Source organism: Arachis ipaensis, chromosome B07, assembly GCF_000816755.2.
Source record: "Arachis ipaensis cultivar K30076 chromosome B07, Araip1.1, whole genome shotgun sequence".
NCBI lineage: Eukaryota > Viridiplantae > Streptophyta > Magnoliopsida > Fabales > Fabaceae > Arachis > Arachis ipaensis.
Window position 1 is genome coordinate 105772719 of NC_029791.2, and position 12072 is coordinate 105784790.

Genomic DNA, 12072 nt, shown 5'->3' on the forward strand with positions numbered 1-12072 from the left:
TAATGACAAAGAAAGCTTACAATAACAAGAAAGACTTGGGTTCAAACATGCACATGACAAAAACAAATATACAATAAAATATTTTATGAGCTAAAGAGACTGAGGTTGTGACTGATTTTAGCTTTGGTATGTATATTTTCATTATAAAAAAGAAAAAAAATCAAATAAAACCAATTCAGGACCATCATGAACCAATGTATGGAAGCTATTATAAATGGCACATTTTAACCACAGTATATGTATAATGTTTGTATCATTTTCAAACCAAAAACTATGGTTCGGATATCACAAACGTGAAGAACTTTTAATTGAATGTACCAATTACCAAACACTTAAAATTTTTTATAGTTTTATATCAACGTTTTATACTTTTGTATTCAAGTTAGATACATATTTTTTTTTGTCGACTTAAATACATCTATTTAGTAAAATGTATTGTGAAGTAAAACTTAGAATACATGATTTTTGTTTATTTATTTACCCAAACACTTTTTTTTTGTTGAAATTTTCTTTAAAAAAAAAAAAATTTATATTGCATGTTGCCACCACCAGAACAGCAAGTTGCAAGAACTTTAATAGTGGTTAATGCCGTGGGATTAATCCATTAGGGTAGATATAGGGGTTTTGCCTATCTACATCTGAACCTTATCTTAAGACCCAACTTCCATATTTACCAAACAAGAAAATTACAGATACACCCAAACTACATGCACTTACCATCCAAATAATCCTTAAATTAAAGAGTGACTTCCCCGACAATAAGATGATTGAAACTTGAAATGAAATCATTCTTTAATACAGTAGTGAACTCAACTGCAAAAATGACCAAGTTCCTCAACTACAACATGATCTAAGGGTTTCATCACAAGTCACTTTCTCCTAAACCCAACTTTCACTAATCCATTGAACGATTAGCCCGAAGTCCTCATCACAAGATTAGTCTTTCTGTTGGGTCCAGATCTTCACAGTTTTGTCATTGCCAAGAGCACCGGAAGCGATCATGTTCTCCATCGGGTGACACGAGACAGATACAACAGTATCAGAATGGCCTTCCAATTTCTGCACTATTTTCCTTGTCTGCAGTTCCCACAAGTATATACAATTATCTTCTGAACCACCAACAACATACTTCCCATTTGTTATAGAAAATGTGGATGAAAGGCAATATTTTGAGTTAACATGACCAGTGTATGACTTCAGAAACTTGCCAGTCACTAGTTAAACATAAGTACTTAATATCTCATTCATCATTCCTCAAGTTCCAAAAAACTAGTTAAACTTTATATATGCTTTTTCTTCCTAAGACCAAATATGCATACTACAATTAATCAATAAGAGACACAGCATTCTAGAAAAGAAAAGCTCAGGCTGAAAATCTGACATTGAAAAAACCAATGGCATTCAAGATTAAAACTAACACTATTCTTCTACAATCAAATGACGAAAATAATAAAAGATTGAACAGAATTGAAAATTACCAGAGTGTTGTCCAAAGTGCCAACGAGGATGAACTTGCCATTAGGCGAGAACTTGACAAAGGAAACAGGAGGGTTCTCATCGTCAATGAGAGTCTTCATACAGTGGCCAGTGGAAGCATCCCAAATCCTACAGAGCCCATCGTAGCTACTAGAAACAATAAGAGAACCGTCGCGGTTGAAATCCACGGCAGTGACAGGGTCAGAATGTGCTGGAAGGACCTTAAGACACTTACCAGACTTAACATCCCAAACCCTAACGGTCTCATCGAAGGAACCAGAAACAATGATGTTTGATTGGGGGTTGAAGTTAACACAGAAGACGTAGTTGGTGTGGCCATGGAGGGTTTTGATGAGGGAGCCGGTGGGTACATCCCAGAGGCGGAGGGTCTTGTCGTCGGAGGCGGAGACCAAGAATCGAGAGTCTGAGGAGAAGGCCAGATCGGAGACGCCCTGCTCATGGCCCTCGTACTCCTGCATCGGCGACAAAGTGCGGCTGCCAGAATCAGAGTCTGAGTTGGTGAAGGCGTAAGTGCGGAGGGTCTTGTCCGCCGACGACGATGCCAGGAGACGGCCATTGGAGGAGAACTTGACGGCAGAGATGGCGCGCTTGTGACCGGTTAGGGTTTGTGACAGAGTATATGGCTTGAACGATTCTGATGGCTCTGTCATGATTTTACTCTGTATGTGTGGATTGTTCCTCTAATAAAAATGTCATCCAAATTTAAAGCACTACATGAAATATCATCAACCAAAGTTTTAACTTTTCTGGATCGGACAAAAAATAAGTGTTAAACTTCTCCAGTTATAGGTTTAAGAGCTTTGTGATACAATAAGAATATTAAGCACCAACTTGTAGCAAAATGTACTATCAAGGACACATATACTCATGATTTGCGTGTTTGTTGCCTCTTTATTTGGCTAATCAAGTTCAGTTTTAAAATATGATATCCCAAAGGTTCTAGAAGGTGATTTCTTAACCAATAATCAAATTGCATAGTGTCAAACAGTTAAATTTTAAGTCAAAAAGTGAAGCTTGTTGCCATAGTTATTAAAACCGAACCAGTAATTGACCCGGTCATACGATCGGGTCACCGAGTCACTGGTTCAACCGGTGGGTCATTAATTCACCCGGTCATAATTAAATAAAAATATAAAATTATAAAAATAAAATTAACATCAAAAGTTAAAACTTAGAATGATGTCTTCACAAACATATTAATAACAATCAAATATCAATTCTTAGATATAACTAATGATGCAAAAAGAGCTAATAAACTAATCATTAATGCAAAATACTTTCTAAATTTAAATGAACATGAGAGGACAAAAGATAACACAATCAGTAAATCAAATCCAAAAAATAATCTGAAAATCAACACCTATATCTTCATAGGACAAATTTGAAGCTTGACCGACTTTTCCTTCATTTTAATTTGATTATTTTTCACAAATCAATACCAAGAATAATTCATAATAATACAAACAGAAAGTGTGGAAACAACAATTTAACTGAATAATTTGATTCTAAGTTGCAGAGAACATGAGCCCCATTTTCAACAACAAAAGATTTAGCTCAAAAGAAGACATCAACATAAAATTTAGCCAAGTGATTATTTCACCAAGACCACAATAGCTTCAATCGTGATGATAATCAGTAACAAATTTAGCTCAGTCATGATTTTCAGTAACAAACAGATTCAAGTGAGTGATTATTACGGCAACAAACTCAACGTTCATTCAGAAACAAATTCATTCAGCAATGAATAAATAGAAGTTAATTGATTATTTCAGCAAGACAACAAATTCAACGTTCAGTCAAGAACAAATTGCAGCAACACATTCAACTTTCAGCAACAAATTTAACTTTCAGTAACAAAATCAAAATACAGTGATGAATTACAGCAACAAAATCGAAACAGAAAGAAAGGGGGAATTTGTTGGAACTCACCAAATCGGGTTGCGCCAAGGAAGCTGACGGCGAGGCTCCAAGCAAGAAGACGAACAAGACCAGCCCACTGGGACCTGCTGCCTCTGCTTCCGGCGACGACGAGCGTACGCGAAGGCGCGCGACTGGGTTCCGTGTGGTTCTGCCGCCCGCGAAGCGAGCCCAGGAAGGCGGTGACTGAGCTTGAGACGGTGAGGACACAGAGCGCGACGAGCTTGATTCCAAAACGGTGAGTGCCAGACCGAGAGAGAAGTGACACACCGGAGACGAGAGTGGCGTGAGAGAGCTTGAGGGAGCGAGTGGCGAGAAAGAGACCCAGAGGAGAGGCGTTGAGGCTTGAGGGTAGGAGTGGGTCACTGCGGATCAGATTAGGGGATTTGGGTTTCGGGGTGGGGTCGAGAGAGCAGAGAGACGAGTTTAATGAAAACCCGATTCGGTCACCGGGTTTAATGAAAACCCGTCGGGTCAATTAACTAAGAAAAAGCACCGAGGATTGCCTGAGCATCCACGGACAATAAATACAATACCCAAAATAGCCAGATTCCGTCATCTCCTTCTTCAAAGCCCACGGTTTCTCACTCTCCCAAATCACCACCATCATATGCAGGTTTCCCGTGTTCCTCACATGCGACCCCGCCAATGCAATCTTGCCAAAGTTTCAATTTTTAGCATCCAAAGGTGCTTCTCCCTCTGACATTGTACTCATGACCACAAGGAGTTCCCGCTTCCTGCTTCGAAGCCTTGACCATATAGTATCCTTGTACGAATTGGTAAGGAGGTTCTGTCCCTCTGATCTTAAAGCCATTGCTTATATAACTGCATGGCCATCATCCATTGCTGATGATCGTGTGGCTCAAAATGTGAAATTGCTGCTTGATGAAGGGTTGACCAATGCCAACATTCACCATTTGCTTAGAACTAGGCCTTCTGTGCTGTCCTCTGCTGATTTGAAGAAAACAGTTGAGGAAGTGAAGCAATTGGGGTTTGATCCTTCACACTCTTATTTCAGTGTGGTGTTGCTGACCAAAAGGGCCATAACTAAGTCCAAATGGGAGGCTAAAGTTGATGTCCTTAAGAAATGGGGCTGGTCCGAACAAGATTTTTCGGAGGCCTTTAGGAGGCACCCTAATTTTATGCTACGTTCCGAGGACAAACTCAACGCAGTGATGAGCTTTTGGATCAGTAATCTCGGCTGGGATTCTTCGGCGCTTCGCATTAGACCGATGCTTTTTGGATGCAGTTTGGAGAAGAGGCTTATTCCTAGAGCTAAGGTTGTCAAATATCTTCTCTCCAATGGTTTGATGAAGAAGAATGCTAGCATAATCACACCATTTTCTTTGACTGAGGAGCTGTTCCTCAAGAAGTGTGTCACATGTTTTGAGGAGAAAGATCGGTCTCGCCTATTAACACTATATCAAGGAGGATGTTAGCATTTTTGAGTTAGTCAACTCTTGATGCCAAATTTTGTGTCAAGCAATCTTTTGTTTTTTCATGTCACTTTAGTCTATGATTAGATTTCTACTAATTTGATTGAACAGTCTCATTTGCTTGGCTGAAAGCTTTTTAGATTTTACTCAGATCTTACCTGAATCAGTTATACTTGATTGTTCATAAGTATAAATGGTATTGTGCTCAGAGATAACTTTGTACACCATGCTTGTTTGTTGGTTTTGTTGTGTATTCTTGTTCAAAGAAGTGGACTGGTTCATATATTGAAGGAATTATGGAATTGAATGTTGTTTGAATTCCTAACAAAATTTGCCTGTACAAAACCAGAGCAAGCAGTTTGTTTCAGCCATAGTAAATTGACATGGTCCTCACCCCCCTCAAAAAAATAAAAACATATAGGAACATATTTATAGAAATTTCAAACCTGACAGCTAAGAAATTATTGAGCGTAGGTGTTGCAATATGGTGTGTGGATATAAATAAAAAACTTCAGTCAACTCTGAGTAATTTCAAGGTGAGTGTTGTGAGTGTGTGCCTTGTCGGAGTTACTCTTCTCTTCTTTCTTCATCTTCTTCCTTCATATCAAGGTCTGTTCTTTCTCTCATGCTCCCGATCCACAATTGCATCAACCTTCCCCGATTTCTATTTTATACCAAATGGAATTTCATTGAGCAATTGCCCTCACCATTTGTTCTTTGCAGGTTTTGCTTCAAATTTGCAGCTTGCCATCTTCATCATAATGTCGGTGAGTGAGCGGAAATCATCAACCTGGAGCAGGGATGGGATTTCATGTAGGACGGCATCACCAAGCTCAAGAACATTCTAGAAGGCTTGCCTGAACCTCACTTCAGCTCCAAGGACCACATGATGCTTTACATGTAAACCATCTATTCCCTCTTCTTTATGCATATCTTTCACTTTTTTCAATTTCATCCACGGTTGATTTGGCTCTGTGTATTTATTTCAAATGGCTAATAAAAAAAAAACAAAGTAGAAAAGTGCATAGCCCTTGGACATTTAAAACAATAAAAAAGACCCTATTTTTAAACTGAAACTTTTAAAAAAATTCATAACAAAGAAGATACGTGATGTTGAAGAGCAAGTGAACCAAGATTAAATTTGTGTGTGGAAAATTATGATGAAAGCAACTTTTTTCTGTATGAGATTGAAGGTACCTTAGAAAGTTCTTTTGTCCTAAATTGAAATGATGAGTGTAGAAAACTGAGGGAAAATATAAATATAGTTGTAGAGGGAAATTAGAATTCGAAGGAGAAATTAGGATTTGGAGGGAAAATTAGGATTTAATATAAACTGAAATTATTAATTATGGTCAAGGATATTTTTGGTAAAGAAAATAATTAAAAACTTTTTTTTTTAAGATGTATCTTAACATGTTTAAAACTTAATAAAAGTACTTTGTTCAAAAAGAAAGAATAATTTTTTTTAACAAGAAAAGCTAATCCAACAAAACACTTATTTTTACCATTCTTGTATAATGATATGCGGAAACATCTACCACTTGTGCACCCAAAAGCCTCCTCATGACTATTCCCAACAACTCTATGACAAGTACAAGGAGGTATTTGAAGAGTACATCCAATCAACGGTGAGTATAACTGCATAACATTGTTATTTGAGATTGTTTCCAGTTGGTCATCATTAATTGCTTATAAGGGTTAGGTAGGTGACTAGGTGCTGTATATTGGCATTGATTGTGATCACCAGCATAATTTGAATGGTTTAGTCTCTGTCTAAACTCTAAAGCTCCAGGGACTGATGGAGAATTTGTATCATGCAGACATAGGTCTCATGGTAGTTCTAAGAGTAAGTGGTTTGGTCATTGTTATTGATTCTAGGAAGTAAACCTGGGTGACAAATGCTTTGGCCACAGCAGCGACAATACAAATCACATATTATAGTCAGATAATGGAGGGTAATAAGCTGAGAGTGAGAGGATGCCATTGGCTGGCATCTGCTCACGTATCTTGCCCAAGAACAAGTTGTAGGTAGCGGAAGTGATGCTGCAGTGGGAAAATACAGAGGATGATATATACTAGGCTAGAGAGACGAGTGAAAGCATTGCAAAGAAGGAAATACATGGAATGAAGTTAATGCTTAAATTTCATAATATTGAAAAGATATGATAGGAACCAAAGAGATGGATTGGAAAAATAATTTTTGCCTACCTCTTGTTTGGTTGATCAATGAGAGAGGAAAGGGGAATGTAAGGTCTGTAATTGGTAACTAGTTTAACCTATCAATGTAACTCATTATAAGGTAAATGCTAAGGTCTTAAAATCTAATAAACTGAACAAGAGATCGGTTTACTTATTCTTCTTGAGGCCGGTGTAAACAAAAATACCATTAGTTCATCCTCTCATCATCATGATGGGTGTGTATATTTGGTAGGGGGTGTATGAGGTAAGGATTTGAATTTGGATTAGTGTAGCTGCCTGAGCTTCCAGCTCAAAATGCACTAGTATCGATGCAATTCAGAAGGTGATATATTTTATAGTGATTTTGTTTCCTTTTGTTGTATAACCTACTATTCTTTCATCAAGATAGGTGATATATTTTATTGTGTGATTGTGTTTTCTTTTTTTGATGGATGGGGTGTAAAACCTGAGTTATCTTGTAGATTTTAACTGTAAATATGTCCACATGATTTCAGTACTTATGATGGTTGTATCTTGTATTAATATATATATATATTTTCGTGCTTCTTTTTAAATAAGTAACTTCTTTCCCCTTTGGTTCAGGTATTACCTTCTTTGAGAGAGAAGCATGATGAATTTATGTTGAGAGAACTTGTAAAGAGGTGGGCAAACCATAAAATTATGGTTAGGTGGCTTTGTTGTTTCTTTCACTATTTGGATCGCTACTTTGTTGCCCGGAGGTCACTCCCACCCCTTAATGAAGTTGGGTTAACTTGCTTCCGTGATCGGGTAATGTTACGGCGAACCTTACATAGTGTTATGTTAATTCTTTCAATTAGCTACTCTTCTCCATGTTACAAATATAGACAAGTTTTGTAATGCTACTACAGATTAGATGTTTTTCCTATTATTGTCATTCCATTTTTTCATAACGTAATAAATTTTTGCATTTATTATTTACAGGTTTACAAGGAGCTAATGGGACAGTTAGAGATGCAGTTATTTCTATTGTAGGTTTTTCTTCCTTGTTATGCTAGATTTCAGTTTTTACAAATTTAGATAACTAACCCTTATCTGTTTAAAGATTGATCAAGAACGTGAAGGAGAGCAGATTGATCGGGCTTTATTGAAGAATGTATTAGATATATTTGTTGAAATTGGGATGGGGCAAATGGATCACTATGAGAATGATTTTGAATTTGCAATGCTTAAAGACACCTCTGCTTATTACTCTCAAAAGGCTTCTAATTGGATCCTAGAAGATTCTTGTCCTGATTACACGCTCAAGGTGTGGTTTCTCCGTTGTCGTTGCAGTAACTTGGTTTCTCATTTACATTACTGCCTGACCTGTATTTGTTATGTCTTTTATAACAGGTTGAGTGCTTAAAACAGGAGAAAGATAGGGTTGCTCATTATTTGCACTCCAGTAGTGAGCCAAAATTGTTAGAGGTTTATTCTTGACCTTTTTCATGCTATTTCAGCAATGTGGTCTTCACCCATGTTGAGTGTAGTATTGCCAGGCAACTAAAAAAAAGAGCGGGGTGGTGACAAGAATAGAGTTTAATTTTGATGCAATAACAGTGTAAAATGTAGTCTTCACTTATTGTAGTTTCTGAACATTTCTCTTGGTTTTATTTTTTCCTTCTCAGAATATCGTTCTAGAAAGTTCAACATGAGCTGTTATCTGTGTGTGCAAACCAACTCCTCCAGAAAGAGCACTCTGGATGTCATGCTTTGCTTAGAGATGACAATGTACTCTTGAAATTCTTCTAACTTGTTATGGTTACGATTTTTCTTTTAATAATTTAATGTGAGTATAATGTTGTCATATTTTTCCTTGAATGTGTAGGTTGAAGATCTGTCACGGATGTTCAGGCTATTTTCTAAAATACCTGAAGGCTTAGATCCTGTTTCCAGTATATTTAAGCAGGTTGGTGGTAGTGAACCTATCACTATGCCAATCAAAATTGGGCTTTTCTTGCTAACTTGCTTATAAAACTTTTTCTTGTAACATTTTCCAGGATGTTATCACTGAAGGAATGGTATTGGTTAAGCAGGCTGAAGATGCAGCTAGTATACCAAAAGGGTCTGTTACTGAACTTGTTATATTTTGGTTTTGCTTGTTACTGGTTGAGTTTATTTTGTCTATTGCTTGTTTTCCTTATCCTGTTAAATGCAAATCTGTACAGTTGGTCTGCAGGAGCAGGTTTGACTAAAAAAAATTGAATTTATGAATATAATTGCAATTGTGGAAACTGAAGCTGGTCTGGTTGTTCAGGATTTTGTCTGGAAAATGATTGAGCTGCATGACAAGTACCTGGCATATGTGAATGACTGTTTCCAGAATCATACTATTTTCCACAAGGTATTGATCAGAGATTGTTATGGTGGATTGATATGTGCATATAAATCTGAAAGTTTATAGGCTCTGAAGGAGTCTTTTGAGGTCTTTTGCAATAAAGGGAGCTGGAGCGCTGAACTGCTTGCCACATTCTCTGATGTCAACATTCTTATAGCTAGTAGGCCTTGTTTAAAGATTGTGGAGGAAGTGGAAGTGAACCAATTAGGGTATTGGTCTTTGAGGGATGCCAAAGTCAACTCTTCCGAGCTCACCATGGAGGCCAAACTGGAATTGGCGAAGGCAGATAACCAGAAACTGAGGGATATGGTCAAGGTGGCTAAGCAGGAGAAGGAGGCCGCTCTAAAGGCCAGAGAGGAGGCCTTGACTGATGGGAGCAGGCTGGAATTGGAGGTCAAGCTCAGGGAGGAGAAACTTAAGCTTGAGAAAGTTGGTTTGGGCGCCCTTCAAGGAATTGACCAAGCGGTTGCCAACTTGAAAGCCCAAATTCATGCCCGGCTTCGACCCTGGGAAGCTCGTCATTCATGGGGATGTTGACCCCCAAGCGGACGCCCCTGCTCTGGCTCCACCTGCTTAGTTTTCTTTATTCTTGTATATTTATTTGTCAAGTACTCAGGTAAAGTATATTCTTTTTGAGAAAAGGACAAATAGGTTCCTTACCTTTTGTCCTGCAGACATTTTTGTCCCTGACCATTGAAAAATACTTTTAAGTCCCTGACCTTCACAAAACTTGGACGGATCAGTCCCTCCGTCCAAATGCTTCCATCAGGGACTGATCCGTCCAAATGCCTCAATTAGGGATTGATCCGTCCAAGTTTTGTGAATGTCAGGGACTTAAAAGTATTTTTCAATGGTCAGGGACAAAAATGTCTGCAAGACAAAAGGTCAGGGACCTATTTGTCCTTTTCTCATTCTTTTTTTTTTCTAACACTTGCGATCATTTTTCAAAAATATTCCTAACATTTGATTTTATTCAATTTTTTTCTAATGTTTTTTATTTGTGTCAACTATTTCTATACATTTTCAATGTTGTCTCTAATGTTTTAGGTTGAGTTAACGTTTACGGATAATTTTGACACGAATAAAAAATATTAGGGACAAAGATGAATGAAATTAAATGTCAGAGGTATTCTTAAAGAAAATCACAAATATTAGGAAGAAAAAACATGTTTTACCCTTTGTTTGTCGTATATCCTTAAGAATTTGGAATGATCTCAACAAGAAATTATGGGTTCCAAGTTTAGTGTGTGTTTGGATTAACGTTTGCAAATATAATAACATATATTAGTATGAATGTTGTAAAACTAATTTTAATTGACATCAGATTAATGTCAATGTGGTTTTTGTCCGGATATTTTTTGTCAAACATGATTCTGAAAACATGAATACTTTTTGGATGATGTTATACAAAATTACACTGAAATGCAAAATTACTAGAAAAGAAGTGAAAGCTCAATTAATATATCACTTTTCAATATAAATGGTTAAAATAAATATTTAACATTTTATCACTATTTCAACATAATTTTCAAGGATAGAAAAGCAAAACATTTTTACTTTCACCAAAGTACGTTTAGAGCAAAAATTTAATCGACATTGAGTTAACTAAAATTTATTCAATCATTCAGGCAAACTTAATGTATATTCGGGGATGACCGACGACAAACTAAACACACTTAATCTGTTATATGAGAAAGTGTTAATGGAATATTTACATGTGAGCTGGGTGGGATATGAAAGTTGGGCCTATTCTGTTGTTGTAGCTTAAATAGACATAATAGGCCTAACTTGTACCACATTCACTGACCCAATTGTCAAAAAGTTCGTTTATCGTGTAGAAAATTATATCGTACAAATCTAAATCTGTACAGATGTACAGATTTAAAGATATGATTACGTGGCAAAATATAAACCACACATCTTAAAGCTACACTTTTCACTTAAAACCGTAACTCTTCACAAAGAAAAGCGTCACCTAATGGAAAGAAGTAAATTAGAAGATTTAAGAGAAGAAATAATTAAGTTATCAAAATTAATAGATCAAAAATTAATGATTTTAACTAATGTTAACTGTAACGACACCGAATTCTTAAAATCAATACAAAATGACTTTTCTCAAAATCTTTATTTTACTATAAGTTTTATTGAAGGACTTCAAAAACCTGAAAAAACTTATTTTTCACACGGAATTTCTAAAAAATGTTATCATGGAAATGATTCTCCACATCTTTATCATACTTTTAACCCACAATTAAATTCTATAGTAGATATGCTTGAAGAAATATTAGTATCCATAAAATTTCAAAGAAATAAGAAAAAAGAGGAACCTAATATAAACGAAATCAAACAGATATTAAATAAATATTTTCAGAAAGAGAATCCCAAAGAAGAAAATTTTCAAAATATAATCAACATAACAGATTTAAAAGTAAAACCACCACTAAAATTATGAATATCGAAGAAAAATTAGAAGAAGTTACAATGCTTTTTAAACAATTAAAAATGGCTCAAGAAAATAATATTATGGAACATGGTTTTCAAATAGAAGAAGAATTAGTAAATTCTGAAAATATAGAAAATGAAGAACACATCCTAGATTATTCAAGTGACAAAGAACCAGCAATTCCAATACAAGTAAAAAACGAAGCTGGAACATCTAAGGATAGTCAATCTCAATTTAAATGG

General features: G+C 36.2%; 2 protein-coding genes, 1 long non-coding RNA gene and 1 pseudogene across 3 annotated transcripts; 3 read left to right on the forward strand and 1 right to left on the reverse strand.

The window, feature by feature from the left end:
- Positions 562–3817, reverse strand: LOC107610069 (COMPASS-like H3K4 histone methylase component WDR5A). Its single transcript, XM_021106155.1, is given in 3 exon segments — positions 562–1239; positions 1479–2207; positions 3427–3817. Coding segments are annotated over 2 exon segments (972 nt in total). The 5' UTR covers positions 2148–2207; positions 3427–3817; the 3' UTR covers positions 562–936.
- On the forward strand, positions 3558–3917 carry LOC110264318. The gene is made up of 2 exons (XR_002350264.1): positions 3558–3700; positions 3745–3917. It is a non-coding gene; the product is annotated as an uncharacterized LOC110264318 (long non-coding RNA).
- Positions 3960–5168, forward strand: LOC107610070 (the record flags this gene model as incomplete). The annotated part of the gene is made up of 1 exon (XM_016312142.2): positions 3960–5168. A coding segment is annotated over one exon (894 nt), but the record flags the coding sequence as incomplete, so codon positions are not given.
- LOC107607568 lies at positions 5454–10004 on the forward strand (annotated as a pseudogene).